This window comes from Procambarus clarkii, chromosome 9 (genome assembly GCF_040958095.1).
Source record: "Procambarus clarkii isolate CNS0578487 chromosome 9, FALCON_Pclarkii_2.0, whole genome shotgun sequence".
Taxonomy (NCBI): domain Eukaryota; kingdom Metazoa; phylum Arthropoda; class Malacostraca; order Decapoda; family Cambaridae; genus Procambarus; species Procambarus clarkii.
Window position 1 is genome coordinate 18815273 of NC_091158.1, and position 16056 is coordinate 18831328.

The following is a 16056-nucleotide window of genomic DNA, read 5'->3' on the forward strand; positions in this document are numbered from 1 at the left end:
TAAGAAACAACAATAATTTATTTCATACTAATAAGAACAATATTGGAGGCCAAATCTGCATCACCCGCCTGTGTTGATTTGTTCAGCAACTTGCTGCCCATTATAGAGCAAAGTTTGTACTAGTATCAAGTGAAATATTACAGACATGTACAGCATATATATAGTAGATCATATTGCAGTGCCTGTAATGACTAAGAAGGAATTGTAATCATTATGGTCACATACTGTATAACAGAGCATTACAGACTGGTAAATTAAATAATTAAGAGTAACTTTATATATAAGGCAATCGTTGTTTGTTTCTGGGAGGGGAGGGGGAGAGAGAGAGAGGGACTGTAGCCTAGCATATTGTATATACTTGAATGACTGTAGCCTAGCATATTGTATATACTTGAATGACTGTAGCCTAGCATATTGTATATACTTGAATGACTGTAGCCTAGCATATTGTATATACTTGAATGACTGTAGCCTAGCATATTGTATATACTTGAATGACTGTAGCCTAGCATATTGTATATACTTGAATGACTGTAGCCTAGCATATTGTATATACTTGAATGACTGTAGCCTAGCATATTGTATATACTTGAATGTAGGTCTACTTACGGGAGTTCATGTATATAAAGTTACTCCCCCTAATAAATATATATATCCTGAATTAATATAACACGCTTACATATCTCTAGCAGCCACGAGGATGAATCAGCCCCTGAAAAACCAACCCCGCCATAAAGTTCGCAGGAACCGCGAAATCAAAAGTAGGAGGAGGTCTCGGTCCTGGCCCGGGGCTTGTTGTCAGAGTCGTGGGTCTGGTAGGCGAAGAGGAGGTTCGTATGGGCATGGCTGTGGGGCAGGGTCCTCGACGGATGGTAGGTCTGGATGGTGGGCATCGGGGCAGGAGCCGAGTACCTGTGAAAGAAGTTATTTCAAGCACCATAATATTGACATATTTTTGGTATGTATCGGCCTCGATAGGTTAGGTGAGTTGCTGGTTTCGTACGTTTCTGGTTGGGCAAAGCTGTTGGATTGTTTAGTGTCAAATTGAGAGAACGGAATGATGAATTATGCATTTAATAAATATTGATGAGGACGGGCTGGTATTTTGCGCTATGATCAGGGAGTGAAACATGTCCAGCCGAAGCTTAGGGTATAATGGAGACTATATATATTATATATATATATATATATATATATTTTTATATTTGTGCAAATAAAGCAACCCATCCCCAAAACATTCAGCTCTCTGACCTCTGCCTGGGGACGTTGTAGCGGCCGACGGCGGTAGTGGCCCAGGGGGAAGGGTATGGCCTGGAGTAGTTAGGGGGCTGCCCTTTGGGTTGTGGTGGCGGTGGAGGAGGAGGAGGAGGAGGGGGAGGTGGAGGAGGTGGAGGCGGAGGAGCTGTGATGGCGAGCACGGTAGAGTTGATGGCCTGAGCTGCAGGTCTGGCAGACGCCAACCGCTTGCTGCGAACCTTCCGGGAGGAGACGTGAAGCTAACACACAAGGTTCAAAACATCAATTTTGAAATCATATTCACAATCTTAAACATACATAAATCTGACAATTAGTTATATCTTCTTTTATTAAAAAAACAAACACCGCCTAACTTTGTCATTCTCAAGTTTTCCTAAACGTCGCCAGGATAATACCCACCCTGACGGCTGTGGTAGCCCGAGGGATGAAGGGGAACTCGTCGCTGATGAGAGCCAAGTTGTTGTACCCGAAGCTGTCGTCGGAGTCGTCCTCCCCGAGACTCGACCTCCTCTCCCAGACCTTCGTCGGCACCACCTGCTGTTAAAAGAGACGAATGTCCTTTATGTCTTCACATGCCCACTTGGGGACTGTCAGCCCAAACTTAATATATAGACAAGACAACAACATCCCTTTCAAGGTGCCTAATACTGCACAAACAGCAAGGTCCTGTCAAGTAACAGTGTTTATACATAACCAGATCATCATCTGAGACATCCTGACAAACAACACCAAGCGTAGTGTAAACATAAAAAGGTTATAATATAAGATCAACAACGCTAGCAATGCGATCATTATATATATACACGCACATCTGTGAACGTTCTCGCCTTGGCTTTAACAGGTGTAGTGGTTTACCTGTTTGGCTGGCGTAGGAGAGCCTTTGAGGGGAGCGACAGAAAGCAGGTTGGGGTGGTCGGGAACACCTGCCAGGGACTTGACTTTCATACGCCACTTGTGTTCCTTAAACCCGTTGAGGACGCCGTACACCTGAAGGAGGAAGAGATGTTGTCTGAAGTATTGTTTGTGATCTCTAACGTCAAAACATCGGGGACATCAACACCGGAATTATGTGCTTGTGAGCTATTTTGTGCTTGTTATAATCTAAACAATATACTTGTTTGAGGTATTATTAAATTCATGCGAAGTGTGTCAGCCAGTTGTTCTTTAATCAAAGATAGCACTTTTGGCCCAGAGATTGTCGCTAGCATCTAATTAAACACGTGAGCAAGGAGCATGCACTGGTAAGAACCTGAAACTGAGAGTCCAGAACAAAATTATATATATTCTTAGAAGAGATGTGGCCGTTTTGGGGCTAGATGATAGGTACGCAGGGTAAACACAATTAAAATATTTAGACCGTAAGAGGTTTTATTTTTATTTATCAAAATATATCAAAGTTGGCAACTAATTTCTCAAAACTTTCGCCAAAAATGAAACGAAGATGTAATACACAGGTCACCTTCAGTGTACGGTCGATTAATGGTGGAGAGCAAAGGCCACTAACCATATACAGAGCAGAGACAGCACCAATGAGCCCGCCTGCGACGACGTCTGTACAAGATGACTGGTAGGTGAGGCTACCGTGAGAGGCGCCAATCGCCGTCATGACTAAGACTGCGCCTACCATCACTAGGGAGCTGCCGTACATGCCAGGAACCTTGGCAGTTCTCGAGTAGTACACCCACGTCCACATCCCACTGCAAGCAACGTTATCATTAGTAAAACGTGATCCCAAACTTCTATCGAATATCAACTAGTTGGTTTAAGCCTAGGTACTGCTTGTCTCTCATACTAAAACACTTCCTCTGAAGTAATTCTGGGTCTAACCTCACTTTATCTATCGAGGGAAGTTTCCTGGATTTTCATATTTGTGTGTATAAGGCGCGCAATGTATCGCCATGGCAACCAATATTTTACCTGAATCACAATATATCAGAATTTTCCTTTCCCTACAAGGTTAGGCTATTAGGTATGTATTTAGAGGAAAATATACCTCTGCCGTGAGTTTTCCCCTTACTTGACCTACTATAAGTCAGATGAATTAGGCCCCAGAGGTTCCGTGAGGCCTACCTTTTAACTGGACGAGTGTATAATTTGAAGTAAACACGAAATACAAAGTTGAAAACAAAATGTTATGTTGACCAGGGGAAGACGGGGCTGGTTGCTGGGTGGCGGGAAGGAAAGTTAAAGTAAGGTAAAAAGAAGAGTGGGGGTTGGGGTGGTGAGGCAGAGGGAGGCAAGACTAACCAGTAGACAGCGAGGGCGGCGTGGTAGGAGGGAAAGGCTCTAAGTGCCTCGTGTACCTCACCAGAGTCTCCACTACACACAGTGTTGGGCGACCAGACGAGGTCATGCTGACACATGCTGCTGAGTTCGTTGCCCTTGGGACTGCACACCGCCAGCAGGTAGGGCCTCGGGGACGCCACCAGCAGCTTCACCACCGACACCAACACCCCAGTCGCCGAGCCCCCCAGCAGGAAGTTACCTGAAACACAAACACACGGATCATATACTCCAGAAATTTAGGCGTCACCTGGTTTGCTAAAACTAGTTCTCACATACACCTTGCACGAGTCAATGCCTGAGTCACTTCATGAGTCACTGCCTAAGTCACTCAATCACTTTAAACAGACGTGTTAATGTTTTCACGATACTTGACCCTGTAAGCCTATCCGAGTTAGTACCCCTTCTACTCACAAAGGAAGCGTAGGATCCTACGGACTGGAAGGAGAAAACGGAACCCACAGCTCTCTACCACCTTGATCCTGCGGCTGGGGAACACCGCCCTCACTCCCTCCACCAGGAGGACCTGAGGGTGAAACCATTGAGGTCAGATCTTAGTACATTCCTTTGTGAATTTGGCCGCTTTTGTATTGGCAATTTTACATCGTTACTGCATGCAAAGTTGAGTATTGTCTGGTCTCACGACAGCTGTGTTCAGATCAGGTCGCTCCTTACACTCCACCACCACAACATCAGGTCTCCCAACACTCCACCACCACAACATCAAGTCTCCCAACACTCCACCACCACAACATCAGGTCTCCCAACACTCCACCACCCCAACATCAGGTCTCACAATACACCATCATCTGTCCCCCGCCACCAACGGAACCCTACACACCACCATCAACAGGCACCATCACTCCCTACTCACCAAACAACACGGAACGACGATGGCGCAGCTGAAGAAAACAGAGTCCGGAAGAGCAAAGGCCACACGGCTGGTGAGGGTGTGGTTGAGAAGGGTGTAGCGAGGATAGGAGAGGGTGGGCAGTGTCGTGCAGGGCAGCCTCACGCCCGCCCAGCTCACCATGCTGCTCGCCTCACGCACCTTGGGGTCATACCTTCTCCAGAAGACAGGTGATAGAGGTGTTACAATTCTTGCAAAGGATTCTCAGGGGGTATTTTAATGAGGATATTTTAATCTTGTTGGTTGTGGATACAGTTTAAGGAAATACTAAAATAATTACAAAGAGAAGTGAGACGAGAGAGAGAAAGATACAAAAATACTCATACAATAAGAATTTAAATATTTAATTACATCATAATGACATACAGGTCAGAAACACAAATAATCATAAAGCATGTCGTCAGAAAGACATGTATGCAATCAGATATACAATCAGTAAGAGATATACAATGAGAACAACAGTATACACTAAGAAAGATAAGACCACCACCCCACCCCCTCGTGACTGACCTGAGACAGTAGTTGAGGGCGCAGAGAGTAGCTATCAGCAGGATATCGATGACAGCAACGGGGAAGAGGAGAGGATTGTTGACTGTGGCTATATCCTCTCCTACGTCTCCTTCTCTCACCACCATCTCCCTGTCTCTCAACCACCCCAAATTCCATTTTCTTCTGGCCTTCTCTTTCAAGTTCATCCTTATAGAAGATAGGGGGGAAATAATAATCATTAGTAAGCACACTCGGTTATCAATAACCCTTCCAAGTGCTAATACATTACCTTATCAAGGAATTCCTAGTGACACATACGCTTCCTGACTGTTGCCTAATGTCAGTCTAATATATTCTGTCTCTGCTGATAACGTGACCCATTTGGATATGGTTAACTGTCACACAGAGAGATCACACTAACGTGATGCATCAAATGAACAAATCCACATAAGGCAGTGTCTGGGATGCTCCCGGACGCAGGTTCGAATCCTCGTCACGGCCCTTGTGGATTTGTTCAATGGTTAACTGTTATTACTATAGCTATCCATCAAATTAAATCTTTTCATCGTCCTAATTTTATGCTATACGTCTTGCAAATATCAGTCTCACAGCTCTAGGCAATAACACTTGTTCACTTGAGTCACTGCTATGATGATTTTTGTGTCTAGTCACTGATTCAGGGATTCCGCATACAGCAAGCCTAGTTAGAGGTTCGATCTACATTAAACCTAGTCAGAAGTGCCACATACAGCAAGCCTAGTCAGGGGTTCCACATACAGCAAGCCTAATCAGGGGTTCCACGTACAGCAAACCTAGTCAGGGGTTCCACATACAGCAAGCCTAGTCAGGGGTTCCATATACAGCAAGCCTAGTCAGGGGTTCCACATACAGCAAGCCTAATCAGGGGTTCCGCATACAGCAAGCCTAGTCAGGGGTTCCACATACAGCAAGCCTAGTAAGGGGTTCCACATACAGCAAGCCTAGTCAGGGGTTCCACATACAGCAAGCCTAGTCAGGGGTTCCACATACAGCAAGCCTAGTCAGGGGTTCCACATACAGCAAGCCTAGTCAGGGGTTCCACATACAGCAAGCCTAGTCAGGGGTTCCACATACAGCAAGCCTAGTCAGGGGTTCCACATACAGCAAGCCTAGTCAGGTTCGACCTATATTAAGCCTAGTCAGAAGTTCCACTAGCCTCCTGGCTGATCTCGTCTACACAAACATAAGCAGCTGGAGACACATCTCTTAAGTGTGTTGTCATGAGCAATTTTGGGGTGCAGAGGACAATATAGAGGTATACAGTAGATAAGATAGCCCAGTGTTCAATGCGGGTAGACGGTAGACAGGACATTGAAGAATTTAAATAAATATACTCACTATTTCTGATTTTTAAGGTCTGGAGTGGAGCTGAAGCCGGATAGACGTTAGACAGGTTAGGGAAGGACTAATCTTGTACGCAGCTGTGGTTGGTGGCCAAGATAGCGCAAGATAAGGCAATGTGGCTTATCAGTGATATATCATAATGGGGCTCCCTTCTTGTAAGGCGAATCTTGGCTAAATGTACATAGTTTTCCAGACATCAACACAACCCAAACACGAACTTTGAAGACAAATTAATGTAAATTTTATGTAAGGGTCAGTATTTGACTTACCTGTTTACAGCAGACAACTAACAAGATAATTCTCTCTTACTGTATAATGTCTGCTGATAGTATGACGTATCCACCAACCCTGGCTCTATTGTCTGCTTGTAGTATGACGTATCCACCAATCCTGGCTCTATTGTCTGCTGATAGTATGACGTATCCACCAACCCTGGCTCTATTGTCTGCTGATAGTATGACTTATTCACCAACCCTGGCTCTATTGTCTGCTGATAGTATGACGTATATGTCCGTACTCATGCTATATTCATTCCGTCCAACGACCGACACCTCCCCCCCCTCAAAAAAAAAAACTTATAAATTTTGAATTTTATCAAGTTGTTCATTCAGAATAAAAATTTTATCAAATATAAATTAATGTTATTATATATATATATATATAATAATAATATATATATATATATATATATATATATATATATATATATATAATAATAATATATATATATATATATATATATATATATATATATATATATATATACCCTGTATATATATATATATATATATATTAGCATATTGTGTATATTTAGGCGTAGCTTAGGTTAGGTAAGGTGTATAGAGTTCTGCTAGCAATTATTTGTATTTCATCCTGTTCTCAGGCCAAAACCATGAAAACGGCAGCTGTCCCCAAGACGCATTTCAAGTATTTTTTTTAAATAGGTTTGTGCCCAGATATAAATTAATATCATCATATATTAAAGTTCTAGATATAGTTAGGCGTCAGAATCTCCCAAGGCAGGTTAATAATCCACATCAAAGACCCCGGTGTCCCCTCCTCAATATTCTCCAAAGTTTCCAAGCAAACGCCTTAGACCACTACACCACGACATGGTCAAAAAGCAATGCAACCTGGGACTTAACTGAATCCTCTTGGAGTTCCCGAGGCTTACACTGACGCCAAATCTGGGTTTCACATGTTGACCTCAACACGTGAAAGGTCAATTCCGGTCTGTAGTCCAGGAATTCTACCTCCTACGCTTCTCTTCAAATGCACCAAGAAATCACGTTAACGTGATGTACAAAGTTGGGTGTGAAATCAAACAAATGAATAATAATGAAAGATTCTCTATTTGTCATAAGTTAAGCACAGAACGCATACAAAGTTGATTATTGACATTCATGTTGTATAGTAATAATAATATTATGAAGATGAATAATAATAATATTGTTATCGTGTTTACATGAGGCGCATACAAGACATTACAACATTTACAAATATTTGCTTAATAGTTATGTGATATTTTTTAAATAAAAAATAAATAAATATACAGCATGAATTTGTCCCTAAAGATTAACATGTGCGTCACATTCTGAACTTCCAGAATGGAAAACTACTGTATGGGACTATGGTCGACGGTCTCTTAACTCGCGATAACGCCATAAACAATATGCCGACAGCTGGAAAATTACATAGAAGCAGTTATGATTCGCGCAAGATTGGAATCCCGTTTGCACAGTTTTAAAACTTGTCACCTGGCTCCTTTGTTCCGAATCTTCGAGACCAGAGTTCGAATCTTGCCCAAGGAGCATAAATGCTTTAAAAAATCGTCCATAGGTGGAAGAAAGTCGTTCTGTTGTTTCTCTAGCGTATAATGAGATTAATGTCACTTTTATTTTCTGTTGGAACAACTTAACAAAAAACAGAAATGTGTAAACCATCAAGCGAAAAGAGAGTTGTATATCATATAGTCGTTAGTGATAGTGCTGGTAACTTACTTTTAATATTATAAATAATATCACAGATAAACAAATATGTTATGGCAAGTATTTCTTTTACATTCAAAACAATAATTATTTAACTGTATTAAATTATCAAAATACAAATAAGTTACATAAAATAAACTTAATGTTTTCTGTTGGACGTATGTTGACTTTTATAAAAGACAAATGCAAGTAAATTCAGTGGCTAGTTCGACTTAAAACGAAAATATAAAATGCAGAAAGTTGATTTGTGATCAATAAATCCATCACAAAATTGTGATGGATTATGACCATTCCTGACAATGATAATTTGACTCACTACCTGACCTGTATAACTGACCTAAGTCACCAGATTCCACGTGACTTAGAGGCTATAATATATACCAGACACTATAAATTTGTTCTCATGATCTAATCTTGCGGCATGCTAAATTTGAAATGAGAAAATATTATGGCATCGTTTACTTATTATAGCATAGTTGTATACAATTTTTTACTTAAAGATTTTTCTGCAAATTATAGTTTCAGATACTGTACCTATTTTTGTTTGCTTAGTATTGAATTAATATTTTAAAGATACCGTTTATAAATGTTAAGTATTTAATATTCCAGCTAAGATCTACTGATATTTTTGATAATATACAATCATGGTATACGAGTGGTGCAAGTCAAAGTTAACACACCATCAGTTAGTTACCAGCACAAAATCTAACAGTCACGTGATTGATTCTGAATACTCATAAATATTAAAAAAATCGAATGTTAACAAAGAAATAGCCTTCGTGTATAAAGACTAGATATAACAATTGTGGATGCACAGTATTTAATTTGTCTTTGCGACACCCCAGCTTACACCGCGCCATGGTTATCATGGTTATGTCTTTGCGACACCCCAGCTTACACCGCGCCATGGTTATCATGGTTATGTGATCTGAACAATGAACAATGACTACACCACGAGGTGAGTACGAGCAATGTACCAGGCTGTGTATGTACGCATCCACTACCTTTCTGCTTTACCAGTACTAATGTTGCATTCTAATATATATACATGAGACATTAAAAGTCTTTTTATCAAGGTGTGGTATGGAATAGTATCTTATTTTCATCATTTAGAACACTGTATCATAATTGTCTTCGTTAGGAAGTATGTTATTCAAGCTTTAAAAAGGGAGAACCTTTACTTTAGTGTACTAAACCTTTATGTGAGGGGGGAACCTGGCAAGAGCGTGAAAGGTAATGAGAGGATGCGGTGGATATTGCCCGGTAAGCGTAGCGGTGGGGTGTGCTGTGAGGCACTCAACAAACCCTTCTGTATGGCTGCTCTCGACTCTCGATCACAAAGGCTCGAAAGTCTTTATAAAAGGCTTTGTTTGTACCAAGACAATCTAAACCTAAACTTCACTCTAATAGCTAACAGTATGTCCGAGATTACCAATAATTTATGAGATATAGAAATAAATAAATAAATATTTAATATATATATAAATATATATATAAATATATAAATTTATATATTTATATATATCTTTGTCCTCGTTTGACTGCTGATGCAGCATAATGCTTGTTGTGGTACCATTGATGCTGTCGTCAGAAATCAACCAAAGATATTCTCCATAAACTGTTACTCTAAAAATAAGAATAAATCTTCGGAAAAAAAACACGTTTTAACGAGAACAATGTGACCGCTAAAGTCTATATATACACTGAACCTTACAAACAACATTCCTACAAGCACGCTTGAAATATGCCAATGGCTGTGTTTAGCATATTTCTCATAAATACACATGCGCTAGTGACATTATTCAAAATCTGTCTTACGACATAATAAATATTATGCGTTTTCACATGTTTTAGAATTACACTTACAAATGAACAGAATGAAATATTTTTTTTTCCAAGTTATAAACTATATAGAAAATCGACTTAAATATCGATCAACTTCGGTGAAAATATGTGCTGTGAAAAAGGTCAACATTTCAACTCACAAACACTGATGTAGGTGCTTGAGTTGTATAAAACTCTGCTTATACCTTATTCTTAACAATGAATGAACTATAGCTACTTCGCCACGCATTTCCTGTATTCCAGACAAGCATTACTGCCAGGTAACGCTTTCAACTCGGGCCGTTTTAACCAGGATATACATAGCAAACAAGTGTTCACGAAGCTGTCAAGAGGACGTAAACATATTTAGGAAAAGAAGAACTTGACTGCTCACGGAGCGAAGGTTCGGGCTGGGCACCCACTTCAGGCCTGCGGTATGCCATAGTACATTTAACGTAAACTAACAGGAGACAGGCACTTATATAGGCCAACACCACACTACACCTTATAAAATCCAGATACTTTATTGTACGCAACGTTACATATGTACACCATGAAGTTCAACTGAGCATATACACTGTGTACACAAGCATCCTTTACCCTGTTGTAAACACCAGACGGAAAAAAACCCGAAAATGCTCGTGGTTTATAAACTAAACATGTCTTTCATTTTCAAAGAAAACAAACAAAGAATTACCCAGATCCTGATAGGACATTTAATTTTGGTCTCAATAGGACTAGACTAAGGGATTCAAGAGTGACCAATATCTGTGATTCATTGTCACTAAGCCTAGCATGTGCAGGCTTTAAGCCAATATAAGCACGCTCTATCAAGATACATAAACTGTCTAACCTTCCAGTTTACATCACACAAATGTAATAAGTTTCTACATATTCCATGAATACAGCAATGTGTAGCCTAGTCACCTAACCCCGTCAACGCCCTGTCTTTATATTGAGTTGCGTCCTATCTAATACACGATAAACGTATATTCTATGCATATTTACATCAAAAGAGCAACTAGATCTACAAACATGCCATCAACATCAATTTTTATTTTCTGTACAAAAGTATATTGTTCCTCTGGCTTCCAGAGCTGAGAGGTACGTATTAAAGAGCGGTTGAGAACCCAGCCAAACCGTGTAACAATGTTCATACTCTTATAAATATTACTAAGCTTTTCTAATTATATGGTCCTTTATGCAGTCAATTACATTTTAAAATTAATATTACATATACATAACATGTGTGTATGTGTTATAGTGTGTGTGTGTGTGTGTGTGTGTGTGTGTGTGTGCGTGTGCGTGTGCGTGTGCGTGTGTGTGTGTGTGTGTGTGTGTGTGTGTGTGTGTGTGGGTGTGTGTGTGTATGTGTGTGTGTGTGTGTGTGTGTGTGTGTGTGTGTGTGTGTGTGTGTGTGTGTGTGTGTGTGTGTGTGTGTGTGTGTGTGTGTGTGTGTGTACAAGAATACGTACACTCATTACAACAGCATTATTAATATACACGTTTTACCGGTAATAACTCCGCATTTAATATTTGAGAATCATTGAAAATTACGTACAATATTTATACAGTCAATATGGCAGAAACATGTCCTCTCAATGCATAGAGATAATGCTAGGTCTGGCAGAGCTGGACCAACAGACGACTCATATCTCCTGATACAGTGGAATATAAATATAATTTCCACCATGTTTACAATTATAATCATTTTATTAATGCTTTCAGCTTTGCCAGTGCCTTAAATTATTCATTAATTTTATCATGGGCGATACAGTATTTTGTATCGTAATGGATATCATTCACAACTAAGATCCAGAACAAACATTACAAGACGAAAGTATTCAATAAATATATGTATGAGTACCATTCCTTAATTACTATAAAATAATTATTTACGCACTCACATATACTGTCACAACAAATATAATTATATTACACAGACCTGGGATAGAATATGCAGTGCCTAACAAATTCAACATTAATAAATATATATATGTACAACACGCCGCTTACTCTGGCCTTATAGTGTAGATATTATTCACTTGAAATGTGTTTTCTATAAATTAACATGAGGTAATTCTTGTTTAAGCGATTCTAAAATGCCTTTCAAAACATTACCAACTGCTCACCATCTTCGTTATGAAACATTTTGACCACCCAGAATTCTAGTCAAGCATGCAGTATTCTGGGCGAAGTTACTGTGCTTGCTAGAATACAACATGAAAACATTATTTGGCAGACCTGATTAGTGAACAACACGGATACTAAGAACCTAGTGTGACTGTTCTACTGTTGATCAAGAGCCGAGTAACAACTGTTCAACAAGGACTAGCACAAAGCTGAACTAACTACTAACACCATATAACAAGCAATTTTGACATCATTTAAAGTTTTTTTTTCATCGATAAAGCACGAAAAAGGAATCTTCTCCATAGTGTTTTGCTGTCATCCTGACAATTCACTCACGTGTACCTTATATAAAGGGTGACATGTACGATAAACTAAATTAAGTGTATGTTTTTGAACAGACGTTAGCAAGGGCAGCTACAGGAAAGGACAGAGAACCTCAGTTGACTTGTATTATCCATATTAAGCTCTACTTGTACACAGACCAGTGTTGACATTAGTAAACAGGCCATATGTTGACATAGTACACGGGGCAGTGTTGATATAGTACACATACCAATGTTGACATGTGAACAGAGCCGTGTTGATGCACAAAACACTTGCCAATGGAAGCACATGCATACACAATTTAACAGAATAATGAAAATCTAGTTACATAGGAACTGGTGACAAGGGCCAAGCTCCTCATTTGGAACGTGGTTATGTTTCATTGATTGAAGCGAGCGTCGGTAATCCGCCTGTATCAGTTCCCAGTGCTGTCTAGATTCGTTGCCTGGATTTTGTGACTTATCAAGCACCTGTAGGTCAGCTCACAAGATCAATATTGTCAAGATACAAGTCTTGAAAAACTACTCCCATCTCAGAATCTGGGGTTAAATAAGTGCTATGACGAAGTACGATTTAAAAATTTAAATAAAACGTCGAAAAACAGTAGTTAAGAATATCGAAAGAAGATTTTAGAAATTAGACAAGGTCATCAACTGTCTTATAAGATGCCAGGAACAGATTGTGGCATAGTTACTTGCCAGGAGACAAAACACGGATGAACACACCGACAACAGTTTAGAATACATAAAATTCTAGTATTCTATCTTTCCCTACGCTAGATTTAAACAACGTTGGATGATTACTATTCTGCGCCAGATTAAGAAATGCTTGGTGAGGCTTTGTCCCCGTGTTATAGATTGTTAAAGTCATGCGCTATAGTGCCATAGACTAGATTTACTAGGCTTACATATATCAAGTATAAATTAGTGCCTCTATTCATTACTATCTAAAACAAAACATGACCTTCATCAATCCAGATATAATCTTCCCCCTAAACCACTGTCGGTAAAGAATGTGTTAAGTAAGGAACACCTTGTCTACCAGTATGTAAATCTTTCTGCAATATTGTGCAAATCTGCTGCTCCCCTTGACAATATGCAGTGTCTACGGCACCATAACTTGAAAACAAATTCACGTCCTGGTTCATATTTTTCCTGCGTCCGTTTTTTTTTTGTATTTATTAGGCCTAAAACAAACTCTGCAACACTAATTTGACCATGGACCTACAACCCTTGTGTTACATTTGCTAAGAAATTTTGTCATCATTCTATAAATTTTGTTTTCTCTCAGATTTAAACAGGAACTACACTTGATCAGGAGCCGGAGTCTCTGAGTTGAGGATGATCTGGTTAGTCTCGGCTCTGACACCGTTGCCTACGGACACCTGCTGGTCCCTCCACGGAGTCGTCAGGATCTTCAGCCGCTGGGGAAGGTATCAGCGTACTCAAATCAACATTGTCCACAAATGTTTGTACGTATATAACTAAAACTAGTTATTTTTTCATCATATTAAAATCAAACTGGAAATAAGTAGCCTATTAGCGCGTCTCGGATGACGATAATGGCATATTTTACCTGTTGCTTACCAGTAATACACATATATCGTCTGCCTCGTGGATCATGCGATATTATCCATCTAGAACTTACTTGTGCTACATGAAATTACACATTATCCACCCGTCACTTGTGCAACATGAAATTACACAACATTATCCACCCGTCACTTGTGCAACATGAAACTGTGCATTATCCACCTGTAACTTGCCAGGACGAGCGTCCTTTTATTAACGTATTCATCCTAGAAAAAAAAGAAACACTACGTCAGTAGAAGACTTACCTTGGGTAGCGAAGCAGGACCCGGAACCTCGATAATTTTATAAATAGCGACGAAGGGGATCATGATCATGGAGGAGCCAGCCATAAGCCAACCTATGACATCTGTCCACCAGGGGAAGGCTTCTGGGTCGGAGGCAGACAGCGGTTTGTAGTTGATGAGGCCATACACAATGATGATCTGCGGGCAGGTGTTGGGGTCACGGGCAGCTCTTAGGAGTAGCCAAACATGTTTAACAGGATCGTCAGGTTCCTGTTAACCTGTTTAGCTAAACAGGTTTAACAGGATCGTCATGTTTAACAGGTGTTACAATACATACAGAAATTACAATAGCGTGATACATCAAATGAGCAAATCCACAAGGTCCGTGATGCTACAACCGGCAGTAGCACTCCCGGTTGCAATTGTTTTGACCATGTCGGGGCGCAATCGACTAAGGCGCGTCTGGGATCATCCAGGACGTAGGTTCGAACCCTCATCACGGCCCTTGTAGAATTGTTCTTTAACAGGTGTTGTTTGCAGGTGAAGTTTTGTTTGATGGTGGTCGCGGGTAAATGTGTTTACACTCGTAGGGATGTGTTGTGTATATGAGGTGATGGGGTGAGGCAGGGTTCCCTGATGACTGTAGATGGATTAAGAGGTGTGCTGATGAGTGTAAGTGGGGATATGGGAGATGTGTTGATGAGTGTTATTGGGTGTGGCAGGTGGGCTGATGAGTATGAGTGATTATGGGAACCTGTTTCTCTTTAAGACTACATGTGTGGAGTGATACCATATTTATAAACGAGTGGCGCAATGCCATTTGAAAGAGTGCCAGTCGTCCTCCACAACTCACTCCGATAAACGCAGGTGCGCAGAATTTGAGGCAGGTCCTCCAGTAGATGCCTGGGGCGAAGCCTATCATCTCCCGGATGTCCTCTTGCAGCCTTTCTATGCCTGTGGAGGGGATGGCTAGGGATTAGTTACAACTCATCGCTCCTTCCTCACACGTAATATGTTCTTTGGTTCAACTTTTAAGTCACAATATGTGATATTTCTTGAATTAGGAAGGCTAGGTAAACTCTTCCCATATCTTTGACATTTGTTTTTGTTGATATGCAACGCTTAGCTTTGTTGGTACCTTAATTGCGAATGGTATCTTTATACGGCTTAGAAATTTACCTCCCAGAAATGATTGCCTCCTGAAATGATTGTATTTACAGCAACTAATTATGGTCAGACGTACATAAATGGACTGTTGGGCCCAAAAAGGTTCACGTTTTGTATTTTTCAATTAGCTCATACATTTCTCATAACATGAAAGAGTAAGTAAAGAACCTAACCTAACCTGTCCAAGCATTCCTAGGCGAAATACACGCTATCTTTAATTTAGTTTGTAAAACAACTTTTCATACACAATCATTCCACAGGCAGCTAACAAAACATAAATGCATTAAGCAGATGAAGTGTCATAATAAAGTGGCTGAAAAATGTTGACCAAACCACACACTAGAAATTAAAGAGACGACAAGGGCATTTATTGCCCTTGCTTCCTTCTTCTCTTCACAATCGACTTGATCAAATAGTCTAGGACGGACCGAAACGTCGTCGTATTTTCAATTTCTAGTGTGTGGTTTGGTCAACATAAATGC

The 16056-nt window shown here is 40.2% G+C and overlaps 2 protein-coding genes across 3 annotated transcripts in view; both read right to left on the reverse strand.

Moving 5' to 3' along the window:
- Nucleotides 1-6436, reverse strand: LOC138362713 (phospholipid phosphatase-related protein type 2-like). The gene is made up of 10 exons (XM_069321220.1): nt 6317-6436; nt 4961-5146; nt 4415-4604; nt 3955-4066; nt 3505-3742; nt 2762-2954; nt 2113-2244; nt 1657-1794; nt 1252-1475; nt 1-912 (listed from the first exon to the last, which is right to left on the reverse strand). Exons 2-10 carry the CDS (start codon nt 5143-5145, stop codon nt 756-758), a joined length of 1569 nt encoding a protein of 522 aa, XP_069177321.1. The 5' UTR covers nt 5146; nt 6317-6436; the 3' UTR covers nt 1-755.
- Nucleotides 6437-7655: 1219 nt separating this feature from the next.
- DAT (Sodium-dependent dopamine transporter) overlaps nt 7656-16056 on the reverse strand; it is a 73671-nt gene continuing 65270 nt past the window's right edge. For both annotated transcript variants that reach the window (XM_069321222.1, XM_069321221.1), the window contains exons 12-14: nt 15261-15361; nt 14429-14605; nt 7656-14014 (exon numbers count right to left, since the gene is read on the reverse strand). In XM_069321222.1, the coding sequence (XP_069177323.1) occupies nt 13895-14014; nt 14429-14605; nt 15261-15361 (398 nt within the window). In that variant the 3' untranslated portion in view covers nt 7656-13894. The remainder of the gene's footprint in view (nt 14015-14428; nt 14606-15260; nt 15362-16056) is intronic.

Coding starts and splice junctions, on each gene's coding strand:
- LOC138362713 (XM_069321220.1), bottom strand. CDS start 5,145: ATGAACTTGAAAGAGAAGGCCAGAAGAAAATGGAATTTGGGGTGGTTG. Junction 4,605..4,960: donor GCCCTCAACTACTGTCTCAG/GTCAGTCACGAG, acceptor CTTCTGGAGAAG/GTATGACCCCAAGGTGCGTG. Junction 2,245..2,761: donor CTGTCTCTGCTCTGTATATG/GTTAGTGGCCTT, acceptor TTCCTCCTTCAG/GTGTACGGCGTCCTCAACGG.